Below are 26,121 nucleotides of genomic sequence, written 5' to 3' on the forward strand. Positions count from 1 at the left end.
CCCAAAATAAAGTTCATCTTTAGAAAAGCAAGTGGAAATGACAGTCAGTTTTAACTGCCCGGTCACACATAAAAAGATGGTTTGGTGTGTTTTCTTCCAATCAAGTTAGGCTGTTTTAACACAAGAAAGGGGATAACAATTCAGTTCATATAGTATGGCTTGTTCTATGGCATTTGATTTTTCAGGAGTTTTCTCCCAATCACATATTCTACAGGTTTTGGATTAGATTTTGGAGCCTGTTCTGTCCTTGCAAAGTATTCCTAACACTATGCTCAACATTCAGAGTATAGAACATCATTATGAGAAGGCTCAGAACTCTTGAACCCAAATCATCTTTAATGCAGTACTTAAACAAGGAAAAATAACTTACGGTTCAGATGTACTGGACAAGAGTTTTTGCCTTGCAGACTGGGAGTCTGTTTTCAACCAGTTCTCTCTCCATGCAAAAAAGGCTGGGAGAATTGCGGCAACATGCTGAATAGTAATGCTGTTTATGCTTTTACACTGGTGAAATCTTGATAGAGGAGCAAAACAGGAGAACAATGTCTTCCACAGGCAAACACAGGAAACACAAAAGTGTGGAAGAAGCCAATCACAATCTCCAAGATGATCAGTAAAAGACGTTTATTTCCCAAAATTTGACATATGATTCGTGCTGACAGGAGAAACCTGACACGGGCTGTGTTTTATTACCTGGGCCTTCGTCAGGTAACAAACGATGTAATGGATGTAATAAATGTATAAACATCAAGCATCGAAGCTTGGGTCCATAGGGTTCAAAAGCAAAGATCAGCAATATGCGTCTTCAAAACAAGCAATGTTATTTTGCTGCTTGTTTTGAAAAGATCATACAATAGAATACAGCATAAGCAGTTTCAGTTCACAGAGGAGCTGTGCTATAGACTAACACTTCCGACCCAATGGAGAGAGAAAGGAGGGCAATTTACCCAGCAAGCTTAGAGAATAAGGCAAGCCAAAAGAAAGCGTCCCATAAGACACAGGGAACTGGACATGTGCTCTGAAAGAAACGCCCCTTGCTTGTCCGCTTATAGTTTGTGCCTAATGATTACCATTTCTCTCATGTCATAAGGCAGCTTTGTTATAATTTCGTGTAAACCCCAAGCGGTATCCAATTAGCACAGGCCTGGAAATTGTTAATTTGTACAGCGCTGCGTAACCCTAGTAGCACTCTAGAAATGTTAAGTAGTAGTAGTAGTTCAGATCAGTTTTGATTGCTTCCAGTTCCTGGAGGAGATCTCCTAAATCTTTTGTCATTATCTCTACTTGTAACCTTTGGGGAAACTCCTTATTCTCTTCATCAGTGCCTTTTGGATAGCTTCAGGGCTGCTTAGTGCTGGTCAAGTCTTTCTCACATTTCTTTCAAACCTCAGGAGGGATCATGCAAATATTTATCCTTTAATCCCTTTACATGTTCGACTGACTGAGTTCCCAGCCATTTTATTATCCAGTTAATTTCTTGCTTTGGGATTAGCTTCATAATTGCTATGGCATCATTAAAGTCAGATTTCCACCCTCTATACTTTGGGGGGCAGTCATTGAACTGGGTAAGCCCCATGTTCACCATCTTTTTGTGAGCCATATATGTTGCTAGATCTTCTCTCTCTCTCTCCTGACGTTTCTAGCGCAATGACAGTAGATACCTGTGTCTAGCTGGAGTCTGGAGTCAGCTGTGAAGTGTAGCTGGTTGGATGCCTCTTCCTTAAAACATAAGAACATAAGTGTTGCCATACTGGGACAGACAGAAGGTCCATCAAGCCCAGTATACGGTTTCCAACAGTGGCGCCATGCCAGGTCACACGTACCTGGCAAGATCCCAGAACAGTAAAACAGATTTTATGCTGCTTATCCTAGAAATAAGCAGTGGATTTTCCTAAGTCCATCTTAATAATTTATTATTTACCTCTATCCATTCCACTCCACTCAGTATTTTATAGACCTCTATCATATCTCCCATCAGCTGTTTCTTTCTCCAAGCTGAAGAGCTCTAGCCACTTTAGTTTTTCCTTTTAGGGAAGTTATTCCATCCCCTTTATCATTGCCCATCTCTGTACCTTTTCTAATTCTGTTATATCTTTTTTTTTTTTGAGATGTGGTGATCAGAATTGCACACAGTATTTGAGGTGCAGTCACACCATGGAGCAATACAAAGGCATTATAATATTCTCATTTTGTTTTCCATTCTTTTCCTAATAATTCCTAACATTCTATCTGCTTTGTTAGCTGCTGCCGCTCACTGAACAAAGGGTTTCAACATATCAACAATGATGACACCTAGATCCGTTTCCTGGGTGGTGATTCCTAATGTAGAACCTTGCATCACGTAATTATAGTTTGGGTTCCTCCTTTCCCACATGCATCACGATGCACTTGCACACATTAAATGTCATCTGCCATTTCGATGGCTAGTCTTTCAGTCTCGTAAGGTCCTCTTGCAATTTTGCACAATCCTCTTGCAATTTAACAATTTTGAATAACTTTGTGTCATCAGCAAATTAAATTATCTTACTAGTTGTTCCCGCCTTTAGATTATTTATAAATATGTTAAAAAGCAGTGGTCCCAGCACAGGCACCTGGGGAACCCCACTATCTACCCTTCTCCATTGAGAATATTGATCATTTAACCCTACTTTCTATTTTCTATCTTTTAACCAGTTTTTAATCCACAGTAGGATATTGCCTCCTATCCCATGACTTTTTCTAATTTCCTCAGGAGTCTTTCATGAAGTACTTTGTCAGATATCTTTTGAAAATCCAGATACACAATATCAACTGGCTCACCTTTATCCACATGCTTATTCACCCCTTGAAAGAAATGTAGTAGATTGTTGAAGAAAGTTTTTTCCCCCATGATTAAATTCATGTTGGCTTTGGGGCTCATTTACAAAGTTCCATAGGTTGCTATGTAACTTTGTAAGTCTAAGCTCTTTGAAAATATGCCTCCATATCTCATTAATACTTGCTTATGTATATATGCTGTAAATTTGTTCTTTATAATAGTCTCTACCATTTTGCCTGGCACCAACATCAGGCTCACCTGTCTATAATTTCTTGGATCATGTCTGAAACCCTTTATAAAAATTAGCGTTACATTGGCCAACCTCCAATCTTCTGGTACCATGCTTGATTTTAAAGATAAATTATATATTACTAACAATAGCTCTGTAAGTTCATTTTTCAATTCTGTCAATACTCGGGGACATATACTATCTGGTCCAGGCGATTTACTACTCTTCAATTTGTCAATTTAAAAATCAGGCAAGCCACAGTATTTAATATGCCTGCAAGTGTCACCTATATGTTGGTACAGTAGCTTTTTGGTGAGTTGTGGAGGGCTCACACTTTCCACCATATGAGACTATGATAAAATGAGAAGAACGGTATATAAATCAGGAATATTAAAAAATAATTATGTACATGCACTTATGAGTGATACATGAACAGATCAATTATAAACAATATTAAATATGAAAATAAAAAAATAAAATAAAAAATAAAAAGGGGAAAACAAATAAAAATAAACATAAAAATAATAAAAATAAAAACATTAAAATAGTAAAAAAATCAAAAAATATAAAAAATATATATGTATATGTGATCAACATTTATAATATAAATAAAAATTAATAAATATAATAGAAACACAATGTCGTTGTCAATTTGCTTGCAATAAAGAATTGTTTCTTTATAGATCTCTCCTCCATTTTTTTGAAGAGACTACCTTTCCTACGTCTTGCTTCTGTGACAGTATTAAGTACCTGGAACACCTCATTCCACAGCGTCAGAGCCAGACACTCCAGAAAAGAGTGAAGGATTGTTCCTCTGCTGCTCTTACATTTGCTACACTGATCATCCGTCCAAAGTCCCATGAGTGCCCCCTTGCCCTAGAGATTGAAAAAAAATTGCGTTGGAGGCAAAAACACATAGCAAAATCTTTTTTGGGTATATTAAATGCAAGAAGCCAGCAAGTTGGACCACTAGATGACTGAGGGGTAAAAGGGGCACTCAGGGAAGACAAAGCCATAGTGGAGAGATTAAATTAATTCTTTGCTTCAGTCTTCACCAAGGAAGATTTGGGAGATATACCATTGCCAGAAATGGTATTCAAAACTAACAAGACTGAGAAACTGAATCAAATTTCTATAAACCTGGAAGATGTAATGGTGCAGTTTGACAAATTGAAGAGCAGCAAATCGCCTGGACCGGATGGTATTCTTCCCAGAATACTGATAGAATTGAAAAATGAACTTGCAGAACTATTGTTAGTAATATATAATTTATTTTTTTAAATTAAGCATGGTATCAGAAGATTGGAGGGTGGCCAATATAAAAGTTCCAGAGGTGATCTGGGAAATTATAGACTGGTGAGCCTGACATCGGTGCAGGGCAAAATGGTAGAGACTATTATAAAGAACAAAATTACAGAGCATATTCAAAAGTATTGATTAATGAGACAAAGCCAACATGGATTTAGTGAAGGGAAATCTTGCCTCACCAGTCTACTACATTTCTTTGAAGGGGTGAACAAACATGTGGATAAAGGTGAGCCAGTTGATATTGTGTATCTGGATTTTCAAAAGGCATTTGACAGAGTACCTCCTGAAAGGAAATTGGAGAGTCATGGGATAGGAGGTAGTGTTCTATTATGGATTAAAAACTGGTTAAACGCTAGAAAACAGAGAATAGGGTTAAATAGTCAGTATTCTCAATGGAGAAGAGTAGTGAGGTTCCCTAGGAGTCTGTGCTGGGACCGCTGCTTGTTAACATATTTATAAATGATCTAGAGATGAGAGTAACTAGTGAGGAAATTACATTTGCTGACGACGCAAAGTTATTGAATGTTGTTAAATCACAAGAGGATTGTGAAAAATTACAATAGAACCTTTCAAGACTGGGCATCCAAATGGCAGATGACATTTAATGTGAGTAAGTGCAAAGCGATGCATGTGGGAAAGAGGAACCCAAACTAAAGTTACATGATGCAAGGTTCCACATTAGTAGTCACTGACCAGGAAAGGGATCTAGGTGTCATCGTTGATGATACGTTGAAACCTTCTGCTTAATGTGCGGCGTCAGCTAAGAAAGCAAATAGAATGTTAGGTATTATTAGGAAGGGAATGGAAAAGAAAAATGAGGACATTTTAATGACTTTGTATCGCTCCATGGTGCGACCGCACCTTGAATACTATGTGCAGTTCTGGTCACTGCATCTCAAAAAAGATATAGTGGAATTAGAAAAGGTACAGTAAAGGGTAACAAAAATGATATACGAAATGGGACGACTTCTGTATGAGGAAAGGCTAAGGTGGCTAGGGCTCTTCAGCTTGGAGAAAAGATTGCTGAGGAAAGATATGATAGAGGTCTATAAAATAATGAGTGGAATGGGTAGATATGAATCACTTGTTTACTCTTTCCAAAAATACTAGGACTAGAGGGCACGCAATGAAGCTACAAAGTAGTAAATTTAAAACAAATTGGACAAAATATTTCTTCACTCAATTTGTAATTAAACTCTGGAATTCGTTGCCAGAGAATGTAGTAAAAGCAGTTAGCTTATCAGGGTTTAAAAAAGGTTTGGATAGCTTCCTAAAAGAAAAGTCCGTAAGCCATTATTAAGATGGATGGGGAAAATCCACTGCTTATTGCTAGGATATATAACAAAATATTCAAACACACATGAATACAAGTATGTTTTTGATTTTTTCTTGCTTTATCAGTATGTAAAGTGGAGTAGTCTCATATATATCACACGAAAAAAGTGATTTTTTCACCCAATAACTGAGTGTATCATCCGTGTGTATGATCTAATCATTGACTTAACCTCCACCAACCTTTACTATTCACTTGCTTTAATATTAATAAATCTCTCTTTAACAGATCGTAATCAACAAAGTCTATGCAGCACTTAACTTGAGCAGGTTGGTGCGCTCAAAACCCCGACAGGTCCCCGTTTCGTACTAACTTTGTCAAGGGGTGCAACTAGTGATTACTTCCAGAAAATCTCTACAAAACATATTAGTTATATTATTACTTGCATTCATTTAAAATCGCTAGTGGCTTACCCGGTAGCTGCCTCGAGTGCATGTGAAGCGTTGCTTTGTCTGACTTAAGATGGCGTCGGCGTCTTTTTATTAATGAGAAGCCGCGCCAGCTGGTTGAAAAACGTCATAAGACAAAACTTCAAAATAAAAGTCATCAGCGAGAACTTATGTCTACAACAATAGCCAATGACAGATTTATAGATGTCGTGAGCATATTGGGTAAAAACCCTGTCTGTATCCGTGATATGTTAAAAGAATGAAAAAATTAAAAAAATTAAACGATTGAAACAAGTTATTTCGTTAGAAAAAAGTTATTTCGTTAGAAAAAACAACTCCATTGGGTGTAAGTGTTCAGGCCCCTTGGCTCTATGGTGTCCAATGTAAAAATCCAAAAAGTTTCACGTTGTAAGATCTTTCTATTTAAATCACCACCTCTAGTAGAAGGGATCACTTGTTCAATTACCATGCATCTCAGATCTTCAATAGTGTGTTTTTCGGACATCCAATGTTGAACCATGGGTGCTTTTAACACATCACGGATACAGACAGGGTTTTTACCCAATATGCTCACGACATCTATAAATCTGTCATTGGCTATTGTTGTAGACATAAGTTCTCGCTGATGACTTTTATTTTGAAGTTTTGTCTTATGACTTTTTCAACCAGCTGGCGCAGCTTCTCATTAATAAAAAGACGCCGACGCCATCTTAAGTCAGACAAAGCAACGCTTCACATGCACTCGAGGCAGCTACCGGGTAAGCCACTAGCGATTTTAAATGAATGCAAGTAATAATATAACTAATATGTTTTGTAGAGATTTTCTGGAAGTAATCACTAGTTGCATCTCTTTCTTGTACCATAGAATTGGTGACTCCCCCTTGACAAAGTTAGTACGAAACGGGGACCTGTCGGGGTTTTGAGCGCACCAACCTGCTCAAGTTAAGTGCTGCATAGACTTTGTTGATTACGATCTGTTAAAGAGAGATTTATTAATATTAAAGCAAGTGAATAGTAAAGGTTGGTGGAGGTTAAGTCAATGATTAGATCATACACACGGATGATACACTCAGTTATTGGGTGAAAAAATCACTTTTTTCGTGTGATATATATGAGACTACTCCACTTTACATACTGATAAAGCAAGAAAAAATCAAAAACATACTTGTATTCATGTGTGTTTGAATATTTTGTTATATATTTCACGCTCGACAGAGTGTGGGCACAGTTTTTGTTTTGACAATTATATTGCTAGGATAAGCAGCATAAAATGTATTGAACTGTTTTGGGATCTTGCCAGGTATTTGTGTCCTGGATTGGCCACTGTTGGAAACAGGGTGCTGGACGTGATGGACCTTTGGTCTGTCTCGGTATGGCAACGCTTATGTTCGTATGGGATTGCATCATTTAATGTGCGTTAAACCACATTGATACACATTAGTAAATGAGACCCTTTGTGTATGCAAGACTTACATTTCGTGTGCATGCAAAAATGAGTTGTGTGCTACTTTTTTTCTATCCTTTATGCTTATATTCCAAAATCCCTTAATGCTGTCTTTTAAGTACTGTCACAGTGAGTAATTCAGATGGAAGCTCCACAATAAAGGAAAAAAAAAAACACAGTTGAAGCTTTGTGAAAAATCGAATGTCCTGATAATCACAACTCTGTCCATTAAACTTGGATATTCAGCTTCACCCGATACTGGGATATTGGCACTGAATAGCCTGGTATAATTTAATCATGGCAGGGCTGAATATAGGGGCAATTAGTGTCTTCAAAGCCTGAGTGCAACTTCTTTTCCATTGGAATCAAATAAATACATTTGTGCAGCTGAAGGGTCATCATAGAAAAGGTATAGAAAAAGAGTGAAAAATTCAAGGCAGAAAAGGGGAGAGATGAGACAAGTACTAGGGTAAGTGGGATTTTTCTGGTGTTTATCCAGTAAACACATTTTTTACTTTTTACACCTAGGGTGTTTTCTCAGTGTTCAGTGGTTAAAACCTAAAATCAGAAGTCCTAAACATACAGTAATGTGTTAACTGTTAACACTAATTTTTTTTTTCTGAACTGCTACTAGATGCACACAGTGATGTACACATACACATAAGAGACAGTCCTTCCTCAACAGAGTTTACCGGTGGCTCAGGCCCCCCTGCTTTAATGGCTGGCAGGGATGCCAAGCCCCACCAACCAAAGATGTCTCCTGCGAGAATCCCACCTGTGCTGTCTGAGCAGTACTTAAGTCAGCAGGCACACTTTGGCTGCCAATGCCAGCTCTCTCATGTACACTGAGTTCAGTGACTGAACTGAGCATGCAGGGGAATGCTACCATTGGTTGCTGAAGTGCGTTGCGGACTTATATGAAACACAAGTAACACAAACAACTAAAATCTAGGATAGTTCCAAACAATAATACAAAACAAAACTCATCCAAATCTTTATAAAAAGCTTTAAAAGACCATCATATCTGAAGGATATGTCCACCTTTGAATAATGCTTCTACAGTTTAATCATCATTCCATACTGTATTTCTCAAATATTTCAAAAACAAATACTTAGCTGCATAAACTGTAGTCTCTGATTTGAATGTTTATATCCACACAGATTTAGAAGTGCCCCACTGACAAGCATAAGACTGTGCAAACTTCCCACACACAACGTATTCATTAATTTTGGTACAAAATTTTGTCATTACTGTGCATAACTTGAAACACTTTCAAAAATAGTGACTGGATTTAATTAGCAAACAAAACAGAAGGACACTGGTCATCTCCAGTAAAACATATCACTCAATCATATGGACTGATGATTAAACTGTAGAAGCTTTATTCAGTGGTGGAATTTTGTTTCAGATATGATGGCCCTTTAAAACTTTTTATAAAGATTTTGATGAACATTTCTTGAGATTGAGCCTTCATAAAATAGGCACATTTTCAAGAATTTTTTATGGAGACCCTGTTATAAAATGACTACCACATGCTGATCTGTGCAAAGTAGTAGAAAACTAGAAAGCCAGAAGGTCAGCCTGGAAGACTGGATGAACCGGTTGAACGTTATCTGCTTTCATTCATTTTAGCTGTACTGCGATAGAAAGCAATACTTACTAAATTCTTACATCCCATGTTGATTAAAAGGAACAACTCAAGAATTATAAACAACTTTTAATACTTTTAGAAATAATGAAAAAAAAACTCTTCATGAGACTTTTCATGATCATAACACCTCTCTCCCCCAAAATGCATTGCCATCTAAGATGGTTTTATTGATAGAATGAGGCATATGTGGTTTACCTATAGATTATTATTGTAGGGGTCAATATTTAAAAGTACATCTGGATAGTCGCTGGCCAGCCTATCTGGTGATTTTCAGCAGCAGAATCCAAATAGGGCTGCTGAAATCATTAGTGCTCTAACATGATTCCTGGAGTTATCTGGATAGTAGTGATATTTTAGTCCACTGTCCATATAATCTATCTGGAGTATGTAGGACAGCAAAAAGGCTGTCCTATGTTGTCCAAATAGCTAATATAGTTAGTGATCTGAATATCGCCACTGTCGATATAATGGCACTAGTCACTGCTCTATCCAGATACTGGCACTGAATGTGCAGATTGTTTTTTACTGCCATGGCTGGGGCATTTAAAAATAAATGCTGACCTTTGCAGCTCCATGTTGGACAGGCGTAGTGGTCTGTGGAATCATCTAAAGGAACAAACAGAAAAGATGGTGGTTTTCAAGAATTTTGAGACCTCACATGCCTCACACATATTAAGATGTAGAACAGCCATGTGAGTCCATTAAAATGTATCACACCCGATTTCAGTTTTCTCTGGCATCAATATGGATATCTTCCCTATAGATTATTATAATCATTTGAACACCATATAGAGGTGTGATTTGAGTGCTAATTTTCAAAGCACATAGACTTATAAATTTGCATGGTAACCTATGTAACTGTGTAAGTCTGTGTGCTTTGAAAATGAGCCTCTTCATCTTCTTGACAGTTATTACCAGATCTCCTCCTCTTTTGTTGTATTAAAGCCTTGATATTGAGAGGCTGTTTTTCCCTCTAGCATGTGTGGAAATGAATGGATGCACTTCAGCTGAAATGAGTTCACTTAGCTTGATCATTTGGTAGCTTAGCCTTTGATTTCCTATCAGTATAACTGCAGGTCAGGAGGCATCAACATCCGGGTTTATAGAGATAAGCAGCATCCAAGCACATTCTGAATTCCAGGAGCATGTTTTAATGTTTTTGGCAAGTTGCTCTGGGAAACTCATATTGACAACTGAATTAAAGGCAAAGATAGTTGCCTGCCTTTTCAATGTGAAGTGAATGTAAACACAGCAAGGATCTTAGCAGCATTAATGTGCAGGAGTGTAGGTTTTGTGAATATTAAGGGAAGAAACAGTGTCTCTTATTATAACCATAAAATCATAAGTAAATTAGCAGTGTATAATTGGCATTATACAATTTTCATGGAACAGGAATCTTTTGCTTAGGAAGGACCATATTTTTCATTTTAAAAGGAGGTTTTTTTTACAGACAGAATAGTTCACAATAGGAAGAATTCTTGTAACCTTGATTCACTGTATTTACAAAATATTGTCTTAAACAAGAAGAGACATGCTTTGTGATGGTTTAGCGTAAAAGGTCATGGAATTTATATCTATGGTACAACCAAAGCAGTGTACATATATTATTCCTCGGATTCTATATATCATGTCCAAATTTCCACACCCAACATTGTGCACACAGCAGAGATGCAGATGTGTGCAAATAAATTGATTAATGAGCTCAGAAATATCAGCATTTGGGTGCTAGCATTCAATTATTGATATTAACTGGCAATCTTAAATATTTGCACGCACATCTTGCTGAGGATTATTCTATAAAGCACAGTACCTAACTTCAGTCATGTGTATCTGAAAAGGGGACATGGCCAGGGGCATGTCAAGAGTGTTCCTTAACGTTGCACATGGATTTACAGAAATCACACAAAGCACGCCTAAGTTGGGCTCTTGTATTTACACTTGCTTTTAGCAGGCGTAAATACGACAGCCAGAAGATAGGCACAGGATCTGCGCTGAACCCTGTTCTATAAAGGGTGCACTCCCTGTATAAAATAGTGCTTAGCACTCAAGTTTTTCAATGCCATTAACTGAATTCCCTACTTTATACAGGTATAATATTTTGTGGCCGCACTTTCCACACTGATACATTCAAAAATTAAACAAGTCCTTTTGGTCCTATATATGCAAGACTAGTTCATACAGGATGATAATTCTTATCTTGACTGTCTTATGAATCATTCATAGTGCTTTCCTACACATGGGTGAATGTCTTTCTTTGAAAATATTGCAATGTAGATTACCTAGTGCAAATTCTCATTTGTTTCTAAAGCTGGTGAGTACCATGTTAACATTTGGTTACTTTTAATGTCTGTTTCCTTTTTGCCAGCCTCTTTGTACGTATTCCTTTTATGACCCTTGTGTTGTCTACAGAATCTCAAAATTGGGCCTTCTTTCTGAGGCCTAACCATTCCATGCTCTCTCTCCCATAACACTCAGGGCAGTCAACCAGAACTATCTGTCCTTAGGTCACCATCTAGGACTACAAAACAAAAGGAGGGAATGCTTTCAGTGCCTTCTGGATAGCTCCTTTTGGGATTGCTGATGTGCTGTCTGACAGTTGGTCTTCCTTTCTTTGTTTTCCAACAAAGAGGGTGGCATCAAACAAAGAGGAGCAAAACTCAAAATAGTTTTTACATTTACCGAGTGATTACTTAAGGATGTTTTACACCACTTTATCATAACATCAGTAGTATCTGATATCAAGATAAGTGTTAAAGATTTACTCCATTTTTAATTTGCTGTGTAACCACTTGGAAGGTCAATTATGTTGCTATTTCTGTTTCTGTGAGGTACTAGTTAAAAGCAAGAAAACGTATGTTAGGAGGTGTGTTTGTGGCTATTAGAATACAAATTTTGGGGTCCTTTTACTAAAGTGTAGTAGGTTTTAATTTGCATTTATATGTGTAGTTAACAATGTGAGGTATTGTTAAGATGAGTTATTTACCATTAACTTATGGTGTTTTAGCACAGGTTCCATTTTATACGTGAGACCTAGTTGCTAATAATTTGTTTTTGTTTTTTTGTTACATTTGTACCCCGCGCTTTCCCACTCATGGCAGGCTCAATGCGGCTTACATATTGTATACAGGTACTTATTTGTACCTGGGGCAATGGAGGGTTAAGTGACTTGCCCAGAGTCACAAGGAGCTGCCTGTGCCTGAAGTGGGAATCGAACTCAGTTCCTCAGTTCCCCAGGACCAAAGTCCACCACTCTAACCACTAGGCCACTCTTCCACTGTTAATTGAGATTAACAGTAAAATAACATATCTTAGCGGTAGCGCTCATTGATAAAGCACATTAAGGGGGTTAGTTAACAGCAAATAGTAAAGTTCAGTAAGTGCAAAGGCTATGTGGTAACTGTTGAGGATGTTCCTAACATGTCCTCTGCAACTACCACACTGTAAAGTTCTGTACCGCATGCTAAAGCTATTCATAATTAGTCTGGAGTCATCAAGGATAAGACATTAAAAACTTCTGCTCAGTGTGCTGCGGCGGCTAAGAAAGCGCACAGAATGTTGGATGATATTAGGAAAGGGATGGAAAACAAACACAAGGATGCTATTATGCTTTTGTATCGCTCCATGGTGCGACCGCACCTCAAATATTGTGTCCAATTCTGGTCACCGCATCTCAAAAAAGATATAAAGGAATTGGAGAAGGTGCAGAGAAGGGCGATGAAAATGTTTAAAGGGATGGAACGACTTCTCTATGAGGAAAGGCTGAGAAGGTTAGGGCTCTTCAGCTTGGAGAAAAGGCGGCTGAGGGGTGATATGATAGAAGTCTACAAGATAATGAGTGGAGTAGAGCGGACAGATGTGAAGCGTTTGTTTACACTTTCAAACAACAATAGAACCAGGGGACACAAGATGAAGCTAGAATATGGTAGATTTAAAACAAACAAGGAGAAAGCTTTTCTTTACTTAGCGTGTAGTTGGACTCTGGAACTCATTGCTGGAAAATGTAGTGACAGCAGCTGGCCTTACGGAGTTTAAAGGGGGTTTGGACAGATTCCTGAGGGAAAAGTCCATTGAACATTATTAATTTTTTTTTTTTTTTTTTGGGGGGGGGGGGGGTGGTTGCTGCATTCTTGAAGCCTGGATTGGCTGCTGTCGGAGACAGGATGCTGGGCTTGATGGATCCTTGGTCTTTTCCCAGTATGGCAGTGCTTATTCCTGTTGAGGATGTAGTAAGTGCGCCTGCACTAACTGCACAAGTGACTGCACAGTAAGTACCCAGTAGTAACTGCAGTGTACAGTCTGTGTCCATTCTCTTCCCTTTTCCCACCTCCTAACACTGTCACTGCAGTAACAGTTACAATACTTGTGCGGTAACAGTAGAAAGCAATAAAACTGTAGATCTTAGATTAAACCAATGTGCCAGATGTAGCTGTATTCTGCAGTTTTGAAGGAGTTTCACAGATTCTTTCATACAACATATGTATTTATCCTTTTAACATAGAAAGTTATAGTGAAAGGTTTAAAATCTTTAGAGGGTAATATTTAACCAGCGGTGGTCAATATTTTCTCAAATCTTTGATCACCGTTGCCAAAGTTATGCTTAGATTTTCAGTACCAGGCTGTGTCAAGGTACTGGCATTAAATATCCGCGTATGCGTTGACAGCTGGCACTTAACCAGATAAGTGCCGATATTCAGCCCATAATTAAGTTAAACTGACCAAAGGTCAGACTGCTATTTATGTGGTCCTAATTAACTGATTAAGGGTTGAAGATGGGCACTTATCTGGTTAAGTGCTGACTCCACCCCCAGACTGTCCACACATTAGCTGGTTTCAACTTTAGCAGTTAAAGGGAATATTTAGTGATACTATCCAATAGTGGCTGCTGAATATTTCCTTGAAGTTCACTCAGTGCAGTTAACCGGGCAAGAAGTTCACTTACCTGGTTAACTGGCTTTGAGTATTGATCCCGTAGTCTTTTGTTGTAAATGTGCTTGCAGAGTTACAGCCAAGAGGAAATCTGAAGGGCCCATGCACCTAATGATCACTGTAATTATGCTAAAGCTCGAGGGTCTGATGTTTTCTTGAGCTCAGTTTTGTTGAATTCAGCAGATGTTTAGGCAAATATGTTGAGATATTAGTGGTTTGATTTTCTTTTCTAATTTCTACAAAAATATTTGTTTTGATATTGCTGATATTTGCTATTGCATCAAAATAACCTGGATCAAGTCATAGGCGTCACATCATAGGTACTTTGTATATTTCTATAACTGCATCTTTCATCTGAAAAATAAATCCTTTGGCTGCTAACAGCAAGGGGGTAATTCTATAAAGAGGATACCAATATTTAGGTGCCAATAATGTGTGTAAATGACCTGAATACTAGCATATATGCACATAAATGCCAATATTCTGGCTTTGTGCTATTCTATAAAATGTTATTTAAACGCAATGGCACAGAGTTTGGGCGGAGCATAGGTGGAGCACATAGTTCCACATGTAAATTATAGAATACTGCACTTACCCACACCCAGTAGCGTTCCTAGGGGGGCTGGCACCCGGGGCGGATCGCCGATTCGCCCCGCCCCCCGGGTGCAGCGCCCCCCCCCCCCCCGATGCAGCGCGGACCCCCCTCCCGGCGAAAGGACACACCCACGAAGGAACCCCCCCCCCCGCCGGATGCACGCCGCCGGGGGGGTGCCACGCGCGCCTGTCCTCTGTTGTTCCATGCTTCTTCTCTGCCCCGGAACAGGAAGTAACCTGTTCCGGGGCAGAGAAGAAGCGTGGAACAACGGAGGGCAGGCACGCGTGGCACCCCCCCGGCGGTGTGCACCCTGGGCGGACCGCCCCCCCCCTAGGAACGCCACTGCCCACACCCCTCTTTTTTTTTAACCAATTCAGACGCAAGCATTTGTACCAGCTCTGTGGATGATGTACGTGGTCACATCTAAAATATGTTCATGTATTTGCACATTATAAATAATATACAAATACATATTAATATCACCTCAGTGTCCATAATAATGCCCCCTCTCCACCCCCCAAAAGAAATCCTGTTAAATATCCATATATAACAGCAAGGGGAGTGGAGGAGTGGCCTAGGGGTTAGGGTGGTGGACTTTGGTCCTGGGGACCTGAGGAACTGTGCTCGATTCCCACTTCAGGCATAGGCAGCTCCTTGTGACTCTGAGGAAGTCACTTAACCCTCCATTGCCCCAGGTACAAATAAGTACCTGTATACAATATGTAAGCCGCATTGAGCCTGCCATGAGTGGGAAAGTGCGGGGTACATATGTAACAAAAATAAAAAATAAAATAAAATATCACTGGTCAAACTTTGGAATAACTAACATTTCTTAAAAATCTTGTAATTTAAAAGGGAGCATGATGGTTTTTCAGCTATTTACATATTTCACTTATTACTGCTACTACTAATCATTTCTATAGCGCTATTAGATTTATGCAGTGCTGTACACATTATATGCAGGCATTTACTTTCTCTGTCCCTAGAGGGCTCACAATCTAAGTTTCTTTTGTACCAGGGGCAGTGGAGGGTTAGGTGACTTGCCCAAGGTCAGAAGGAGCTGCAGTAAGAGGTCGTAACAGTCTTGAACGCTTGTAAGCATTTATTAGCTTAGGAAAGGAATTGCCCTGTACTCAGTTGCCTCTTTTGTTTTTCTTTAAATTAATTTTTTGGTGGGTTATTGTGATCTTCTGGCTGTAATAATTTAAAAGAAAACAAGATGCAATTGGGTAGAGGGTGATTCCTTTCTTATGCTAACAAATGTTTAAAGTTATAAGCTTTCAAGGTTGCTAAGGTCCCTTATTCAGGTGAAATGTGGAAAAGCTGAAAAATAATCACTGCCATCTAAATCTGCTTTTTGCCTTCCTGACCTTTCTCAATGGTAGTGTCAACAACTAGCATATGCTCAGTAGCCACCTTGTACTCAAATTTTAGATATGGCGTCTTTTTTCATATTCATATCTACTACTACTACTATTTAGCATTTCTATAGCGCTACAAGGCGTACGCAGCGCTGCACAAACATAGAAGAAAGACAGTCCCTGCTCAAAGAGCTTACAATCTAATAGACAAAAAATAAAGTAAGCAAATCAAATCAATTAATGTGTACGGGAAGGAAGAGAGGAGGGTAGGTGGAGACGAATGGTTACAAGTGGTTACGAGTCAAAAGAAATGTTAGAGGTGGGCTTTCAGTCTAGATTTAAAGGTGGCCAAGGATGGGGCAAGACGTAGGGGCTCAGGAAGTTTATTCCAGGCGTAGGGTGCAGCGAGACAGAAGGCGCGAAGGCTGAAGTTGGCAGTAGTGGAGAAGGGAACAGAAAAGAAGGATTTATCCATTGAGTGGAATGCACGGGAAGGGGTGTAGGGAAGGACGAGTGTGGAGAGATACTGGGGAGCAGCAGAGTGAGTACATTTATAGGTTAGTAGAAGAAGTTTGAACAGGATGCGAAAATGGATAGGGAGCCAGTGAAGCGACTTGAGGAGAGGGGTAGTATGAGTAAAGTGACCCTGGTGGAAGACGAGACGGGCAGCAGAGTTTTGAACCGACTGGAGAGGGGAGAGGTGACTAAGTTGAAGGCCAGCAAGAAGCAGATTGCAGTAGTCTAAACGAGAGGTGACAAGGGTGTGGATGAGGGTTTTGGTAGAGTGCTTGAAAAGAAAGGGGTGGATTTTACGGATGTTGTAAAGAAAGAAACGACAGGCCTTGGCAATCTGCTGGATATGAGCAGAGAAGGAGAGAGAAGAGTCAAAGATGACCCCAAGGTTTCGAGCTGAGGAGACAGGGAGAATGAGAGAGCCATCAACAGAAATAGAAAACGGAGGGGGAGCAGGGAGGTGGGTTTGGGGAGGGGGGGGAAATGAGAAGCTCGGTTTTGGTCATATTTAATTTCAGGTGGCGTTGAGACATCCAGACAGCAATGTCAGACAAGCACGCTGAAACTTTGGTTTGGATGCAAGGTGAGATATCAGGGGTAGAAAGGTAGATTTGGGAGTCATCAGCATAGAGATGGTAGGAAAAGCTATGGGATGAGACTAATGAACCAAGGGAAGAAGTGTAGATAGAAAAGAGGAGGGGACCAAGAACAGAACCCTGAGGTACGCCGACAGGCAGAGGGATAGAAGTAGAAGAGGATCCACCAGAGTGAACACTAAAAGTACGGAGGGAGAGGTAGGAAGAGAGCCAGGAAAGGACAGAGCCCTGGAATCCAAGTGAGGACAGGGTATCGAGAAGTATGCTGTGATCGTCAGTGTCAAAAGCAGCGGAAAGATCAAGAAGAATGAGGATGGAATATTGACCTCTGGATTTAGCCAGTAATAGGTCATTGGAGACTTTAGTAAGCGTAGTTTCAGTTGAGTGGAGAGGGCGAAAACCAGATTGTAGTGGGTCAAGAATAGCATGTGAGGAGAGAAAATCAAGGCAGTGGTGGTGAACAGCACGCTCAAGTAATTTGGAGAGAAAAGGAAGGAGGGGAATGAATGAGGTGACTTCCCTTTTTGAGGACAGATGTTGAATGTAACGCTCCAGTTGTGTGTTATTGCTGAGATCCACTTTTGAACTCAGAAAAAAATGAACATTTTTATATTTGTTGATCACCAAAATATTCTTGCATGTGACTTTTTATTTTGGCTGCTAAAGGTATTGAATAAGGGACCGTGTTTTTTTTTTTATTATCGAAGTGTCTCCCTTTTTGTTTATAATCATATGCGTATGATAACATTATAGATTTTACCTTTTTTATGGTGAAAACTTGGATAAAATTTGTGGATTGACTAGAGTAAGTTCTGTTTTATCTGTAGATGTAAAACATTTGAAAGATACTATGTGGCTCATTTTCAAAGCACTTAGACTTACAAATTTGTATAGGTTACTGTGTACCTTTGTAAGTGTAAGTGCTTTGAAAATACTCCTCTTTGTATCTAGCAGAATGACAAACTGTATGAAACTAAGGCATTACCACAATGAAAAAGCGTGTTAGTGTTTTTTTATCTCATTACACCAAGCATGCTTTAATCTGGTTTAAATAATGCATTCCAAAATGCTTTTTTTCTAACTTAAAAGCAAAAGGTGAAAACTGTCATCATAGATTCAGTATCATATGACATAAAACCTTTTTTTCTTTCCAGGTGTGATTTCATATACGGAGTATCTATTTCTTTTATGTATATTAACAAGTAAGTATTTAAAATAAAATCACTGATTACTTTTCTAAAGTTTAATTTTTCAAGGAGCAATGCAGAAAGCTACCATGGGCAGAAGCATGTGGTTAATAAGCTGGCCGCATGATGCAGAAAGTGTTTCAGTGCTGAAGTTAATTCATGAGGTAGACATCAGCACACAACATATTAAAAAGTGTGGTAAGGAGGCCATTATTTAATTTGCAGCAATGCAGAGAGGTTTGTAAGCTGTGCATTGATGTCTACCAGGTGTGACATAGCATAAAAGCATTATTATTATTATTAACATTTGTATAGCGCTACCAGACGCATGCAGCGCTGAACACCTGACATAGAGAGACAGTCCCAGCTCAATAGAGCTTACAATCTAAAAATAATACAGACAGACAGACAAGACAAGGTGAGGGAGTACTGGGTGAGAAGGAACAAGGGGAGGCAATTGAGTAGTAGCTAGGAGCCAAAAGCAGTGGTGAAAAGGTGGGTTTTCAGCATAGATTTGAAAACAGGTAGAGATGGAGCTAGACGTACAGGCTCAGGAAGTTTATTCCAGGCATAAGGAGTCGCGAGGGAAAAGGAACGAAGCCTGGAGTTAGCAGTTGAGGAGAAGGGGAACGACGAGAGAGATTTGTCCAGAGAGCGGAGATCATGTGGAGGAATGTAGGGAGAGATGAGAGTGGAGAGGTAATGGGGAGCTGCAGAATGGATGCACTTAAAGGTCAGTAAGAAAAGTTTGAATTGTATGCGGAAGTGGACGGGGAGCCAGTGAAGTGACTTGAGGAGTGGGCTAGTGTGGTATAAAGCATTAGTTGAGGGTATTGACCTGACTTGACCCCCCCCCCCCCCCCCGACATAAAAATACAAATCCTAGTAATCTAGCGACCTTCTTCTCTCTTCCCTGCCTTGATATTAAATAAAAAAGAACCTTGGTGGTCTAGCGTCCTCCCTGCCCCCTTGATATAAAAACAGAAATTCCCTGGTAGCCTAGTGACTCCCAACATAACACCCCGAGCAAAATTCCAAGTTCTTTCACTTTCCCTCTCCTTCTCAGAAACCATTTTAGCACTTATTTCCCCAAGGCTTTCTCTGAAATGTTTTCCCCATATCTGTCTCAAGTTCCCATGCCAAGAAGACCACAGCGAGGATGACCAAAAACTAGAATGTATTGAACTTTTTGGGGATCTTGCCAAGTATTTGTGACCTGGATTGGCCACTGTTGGAAACGGGATACTGGGCTTAATGGACCTTTGGTCTGTCCCAGTGTGGCAATACTTATGTACTTAGAAGAGACCCGGTTTCCAGTGTAAATCCTTTATCCTGTGTAACAAAACAGATCCAGTTTGTTAGATAGAATAAAGGATTTTCTTTGGAAACCAGGTCTCCTGTAAAGTTTAGACATCTTGGCTGTGCGGTTGTTTATATCCTGTGGGAAGCTTTTTCTTCTGTCCTGTTTGTTCAAATTCCAGTGCCCCCACACCCTATACACAAACATATATATCTCTCTCTCAAACCATACATGGCACATCCCCTCCCATCATTTCTGTAATTCTTTCACAACCCCCCAAGGTGCTCACCTCATCATAGCTGTATCTCAGAACCCTCATCTGTTTTTCTAACCCCTTCCCCCATACAGCCACCCTACAGCTCGCTTTCTCTGACTTACTACTACTAAACATTTCTAGAGCGCTACTAATGTTACGTAGCGCTGTACAGTTTAACAAAGAAGGACAGTCCCTGCTCGAAGGAGCTTACAATCTAAAGGACGAAATGTCAAGTTGGAGCAGTCAAGATTTCCTGAATAGAGGTGTAGTGGTTAGGTGCCAAAGGCGACATTGAAGAGGTGGGCTTTGAGCAAGGATTTGAAGATGGGCAGGGAGGGGGCCTGGCGTATGGGCTCAGGGAGTTTATTCCAAGCATGGGGTGAGGCGAGGCAGAAAGGGCGGAGCCTGGAGTTGGCGGTGGTGGAGAAGGGTACTGAGAGGAGGGATTTGTCTTGAGAGCGGAGGTTACGGGTAGGAACGTAAGGGGAGATGAGGGTAGAGAGGTAAGGAGAGGCTGCAGATCGAGTGCATTTGTAGGTTAGTAGGAGACGCTTGAACTGTATGCGGTACCTGATCGGAAGCCAGTGAAGTGACTTGAATTCCCCATGCACTCACTCCAAAACCCCCATAGCTGCTTCTCCTGAATCCTGCTGTGGCATTTCCTGAGCTGTCTCCCCCCCCCCCCCCCCCCCCCCCCCCCCTTTGCATATGTCCTGAACTTGGCCTCTCCCCTCCAGGCACACTCCTTCTGCTCGTAACACCCCATACTTCAAATTATCCCCCTGCCTGCTCTCTATACCTCATGGACACATATCCCTCCTTCTTGTCCTCTTCTTCTTATGCACAACTCCTCTCTAAAGCACCCCCCTACTTGCTCTCCTGTCTTCAGGCATAGCCCCCCCACCCAAGTGTCAATCCTTTCTCCTTTCCCTCTTCATTTCAGGCACAACCCCCCCTTCCCCCCCCCCCACTTGTCCTTTTACCCTCAGGTATAGCTCCCTCCCTCCACTCAGCCCCCCCCCCCCAGGGCACACATACCCCCTTCACTCCACACAACTCCTGAGCTTAGCAATTCTTTTCTACTCTTCCCTCCCTCCCACAGCACAGTCCCCCACGGGACCTCCACCATGTAATTAACTACTTCTAATATATATCCTACCCCAAGAGCCTCCACTGTAAAAGTCGATGAGGAAGAAAGTGGCTGCATGTCAGGTCACGTCTGCCTCCTCCTTCGCTCGGGACCATCTGTAGTATTTTGAACCACGTGGGACAATGTACAGCCCAGTGTTTCAAATACTACAGTCATCCTCGAGTGGTGGAAGAGGAAGATGCGACCTAACACGCAGCCACTTCTCCTCCTCACTGCTGTTACATTGTAGCCTATAGGGGTATGATGTATATTAGAAGCAGCTTGCCCTGTGGTGAGGATCTCATGGGAGGGAGGAACCATAAGAAGCACCAGTGCCTCCTAGGCTTTGCACAGAATTCTCTGTGGCAAGGGCAGAATTCTGCAATGCAAAGTGATAACATAATTTCCCCAGGAGTTTAGTGTCAGCTTTTTCCAAGGATTTAGATGGGAGCTTTATTGTCTCTAGATTTTATATGTTAACTTTTCTTTACTCCCCGATATGATTTTATGAGAATTTTTATTTCTTATGACTTCTCTTTTTAAATCTTCTTTTTTTTCATAAATATAAGCAAGTTTTTAACAGGAACATCACATTTGGTTGAGTCACACAAGCCTTGGCCTGTCCACCTTTTAAATTGGTTCTGGCATTGTTACTGCATCCAGCTCTGTCCCTGTTGCTGCCACTACCACATCTCTGTGGACCTGCATCAACAGAGGCAATAAAAGAAATGCACATCATGAAAGCCCTACCACCTGCCACTCACTACCCACACAGAAGCAGGAAGCATGTATCAGAGGGAATAGGATGTAGTAGGGAGAAGGAGGCATCATGTTGAGAGAGGGGTCAGAGCAAGAGGAGGACAGATCCTATGGGAAGAAAAGGAAGGGTCATTTGCATGGGAAAGTGGAGGTGGCGAGGCAGTGAATAGATGCTGCACACGAGGAGGAAAAGTGGTGTAAATAAGTATTAGAGAAGGAAGTAGTTGGACAGATGCTGCCAAAGAAGATGAGGTAGGAGGGAATAGGTGGGGAAATGGATACTAGGGATGGAAGAGAGGCAGGAGCAATGGATGCTGTGGAAAGGGAGGAGAGGCAGGAGTAATGGATGCTGGGGAAAAAGGACTGGTCTTTGAAAGAGGTGAGAGAAACTGAAAATGGAAGTAAAAGGGGGAATGGGAGCCTGGATAAGGACGTAATACATAAAGAAGGGACTAGAAGTGGGAGGGTGGCAAGAATGAAGCTATTACTGAACAAATTATGTGCTTTATACTGTTTGCAATGAAGTGCTTAGGAGCCACTGTAGATACCATTATCAGCCCTTCTGCTAATATGTGATCAAAGTGCATCATGCAATTTGTGGTCCAGCTTTTGAAATCTTTCAAACTTTTTTAAAAATCTTTTATTTAGGGATAATACAACTCATACATAGTAACGTACATAGTAGATGACGGCAGAGAATGACCTGCACGGTCCATCCAGTCTGCCCAACAAGATAAACTCATATGTGCTACTTTTGTGTATACCTGACCTTGATTTGTATTTGCCATTTTCAGGGCACAGACCGTAGAAGTCTGCCCAGCACTAGCCCCGCCTCCCTCCACCGGCTCTTTCTATAGAGCTCACTTTTCTATGCAGAACAGCAATGAACCATTCCATTTTTTCAACAAATATTCCCTCCCCTCCCCACCCCACCCTAGAAGAAAGGACAACTCTCAATAAAAATATATAGGAAATGTATTGATATTGTTTTAATTCCCCCCCTCTTGGACCTCTTTCTGACTCCAGATCACACGGGGGCTAAAGATACCTATGTCACATAACAGGTTCTGTATGATTTCTCCAACCTCCATTGCCACCCAATCACAAGGAGGTCTGCTCTGGGTTTGCATTAGGGGCTGTAATCGAATTCTAATTCCCATAACTCCTGCTTTCTGTGTTCCTGGATCTAGGTATACTCTGGGCCATTTATGTTCCCAGATAATGCCTATTAAAAAACTATCTAAGTTTCTCCAGAGACTGAGTGTATGTGATGTGCCTTGTAAGCTAAATGTAAGGTAAAGAGAAAATAGAATAAAGACAGAGATTGGTTTAGATAGATAGATACATTTTATTTCTTACCCAAAGACAAGTCTTCAAGTTGGTACAAATGCAGACATCAGACTTTAATCAGGTACATTCAGCAGACAGATTCTTGGTACAACCGGACAGAGCTTCGCCGTCTGACGGAAGCGTTGGGGAGGATTCCAAAGCTATGGCAATTTGTCCCCTCTTTTATACACAAATCTCTCCATAGAAGTCTATGGTGAGATACCTAGCTCTCAATTTCTGAGATGATACTTTCCCACACAGTCTTATCAGCATGTTTTGGGAAGCGTTGAGATAACAGTTCCACATCTCTCTGTGTCGCAATACTTTTCACACCATCTTAAGAACTCTGTATAACCTCTGTAGCCTTCTATACAAAACTAATAGACTCCATTTTGTTCATCTGATTTAAAGTGACAGTTGTACCAGTTTGTGTCAGGACTCATTGTTCAGACCTGCTTTTTACAGATTCTGAAATATTAAATCATGTACTTGTTATTTGGCCTAGTCAGTACTTCTTCAGTTATTGTAGGCTTCATAGCTTTGGCCCTCACTATTCCAGTGGTAGATCCAAAGCTAGGCCATATATTAACATTCCCCTCTTCACCCTATCCCATAGGGTGACACCAGGGTTAACATACCGTGGTACCATCCATTCCAGAAGGTATTCTATGAGGCCATAAAAATATCTGAGTCTTAAGGTCAACTGGTACAATGTGGTTCGTGTTCGGTGTGAAATTATCATCTTGGCAGTACTTCTATTATGCCAATCCTACTAAAACTTATAGTTACTACAATATTATTTTTCTTCAACCTTTTAATATGCAGGTTCTAGCTTATTCTTATCTATGTGATTGTAAATACATTGCTATAAATCAAAATTCTTTGGTTATATACTGATTGTATCTTAATTATACATTTGCATAATTTATCACTTATAAAGCTTTATATGGTTATATTATATCCCTATGTGCTAATATCTAATTATACAGTTGTAGACATCTCTCCAGTGTATCTAACAGTTGCATAGGGATTGGTCCTTCTCAGAGGGAGATAGTCCAATTTGTTAGCTCCTGTGATGTTGGGGAGGAGATTTTCGCACAGGGCATATTGTCCTGCTGTTGTCTTTTTCATTATTGCGGTTTCAATTAAGCGTTCTACTAAACCTCTAGCACAAGGGATTATGCAACATCCTACTAAAACAAAAATTGCTACCACTATGAGTATAGTCGTGGCTGCTGAAATGATAAATGTCTTCCATGTACCAAAAGCTCTGTCCATCCAACCTGTCCAGGATGTATCAACGCCAGAGTTTTCTGCCAGTTCTTGTGACAGTGAGGTTAAGCCTTCCAAAGCTCTGGTAATTGATCCATCCGGAGCGGTATTGTTGGGGATAAAGGTGCAACACTGGGTACCTATCTTGTGGCACACCCCTCCATCGGCTGCTAGAAGTTGGTCAAGAACTAATCTATTTTCCAACGTCATCCGGCTAGTGGCATCCAATTGTGTTGCAATGCCCCGAACTGCATCCCTAGTGTAGTTCACAAATCTCTGCTGGTTGTAATATATATAGTTAATCCAGTCAAGATTCTTATTGATAGTCGCCCACCAAAAGAAAACTGATTCAAATCCTGCGGCTATTTGGTTTCTGGCTTTAAACTCATCGGGAACCCCTCTTGGAACTCCAATAGCATCTATATAGACCCGATCATCAAAAGATCCAGGCATTGCATTTCTCTTCACTCGTGAGGAAGAGCTGCTGTGAGGGGGAAGCAAGGATGCTATAATAATTGGAATGACCAATTTGACTAGGGCACATCTGCCTGTCCAATTGTTAGGAAGTGTATGGAGGATAGTACGGGTTCCACAGTACCACCATATGTCTGCTCTAGCTTGTGAGAACCGTGTTAGGTTCATGTTATGTAGAGTCCCCTTTCCTAAGGTTGTGTTACAATTGGTTAAGTTTCCTAAAAACCGTGTCTTTTTAACCCCATATCGTTCCAAACATGTATGATATTTGGTAGCAGGATTGGGAATCCTGAATGCAGGTGGAACCCTCATCCGAGGGGGTAAGTAGGGGTGGTGCTCGTCAAGATGTTGACAAGACTGATTTATGTCATCTTTAACCTGCAATAACTGCAACATACACCAAAATCCATCTGGATCATTGTGGAGATCTAAAGGGAAAGGAACTACTGTTGGTTCTGCTCTGGCATGGGAACAAAAATAACAATTAGAGACATTCAAACTCTTTGTAGTATAATGTGCCCATTCAAGCCATAAGTTCGTCTCTCCAAATCCTGTTTCTAGTGCCACCAAATCTTTAGAATTATTAATTGGTACAATCTGGTAAGGAATTTTTATTTCTGGGATCTTTGTTGGTACCAAGGGATTGGTCGCTGTAGGTTGGGCTGGGGGTGGAACAATTTTGAATTTTCCAATAGGGTCTCTACCTGTGGCATCTATTCCTATGGAATAGGTTCTGTATGTAACAATCGTTACTCCTCTGAAAGTGATAGCCACTTGATTACATTTGGTCATATGGCAAAGGCCAGTGACTCGCAATTTCATGATGGAAATACTCTTTTTGAGATCTGGAATCTCACTACCGGAGTAGGGAACCCATGAACCTGTGTACCACCATACCTGAGCCCAACTTCCACAATTGGGGAAGGGACACAGGTATACTTCATAAGCAGACAAATATTGCTGCACAGGTTGTTCCCCACACATTGTGTAAGCACACACATCAAACATGCACAATAACCCCCTCCCCCGCCCACCCTTCCCTTACAAACATTCCAGAAAACAATTCTACATTTGGGTTTAGTCATTCCACTTATTTAAGTGTAAAGTTGTTGATATATATCTCTCACAAAGAAACCCCAATTTGTCCTTGACACCTTGCAAGGTAGAAACACCACCTATGTCCAATTCACTACTGTCAGCATTCTAGCCACAGCAAATAGTAATAATAAGAGTTTATCTTGAAGATCCTCTATTCCATGGAAGAGGTGTCGT

At 40.5% G+C, this 26,121-nt stretch overlaps 1 protein-coding gene across 7 annotated transcripts in view; it reads left to right on the forward strand.

The window, feature by feature from the left end:
• The window catches only part of MICU3 (mitochondrial calcium uptake family member 3), a 195,686-nt gene that overhangs the window by 68,352 nt on the left and 101,213 nt on the right, over positions 1-26,121 (forward strand). For all 7 annotated transcript variants that reach the window (XR_003940729.1, XM_030191433.1, XM_030191434.1 and 4 more), the window contains exon 5: positions 18,298-18,345. Coding sequence is in view for 6 of the 7 variants with exons in the window: in XM_030191433.1 (XP_030047293.1) it covers positions 18,298-18,345 (48 nt within the window). In the remaining variant the exon portion in view is untranslated. The remainder of the gene's footprint in view (positions 1-18,297; positions 18,346-26,121) is intronic.

This window comes from Microcaecilia unicolor, chromosome 2 (genome assembly GCF_901765095.1).
Source record: "Microcaecilia unicolor chromosome 2, aMicUni1.1, whole genome shotgun sequence".
Taxonomy (NCBI): Eukaryota; Metazoa; Chordata; class Amphibia; order Gymnophiona; family Siphonopidae; genus Microcaecilia; species Microcaecilia unicolor.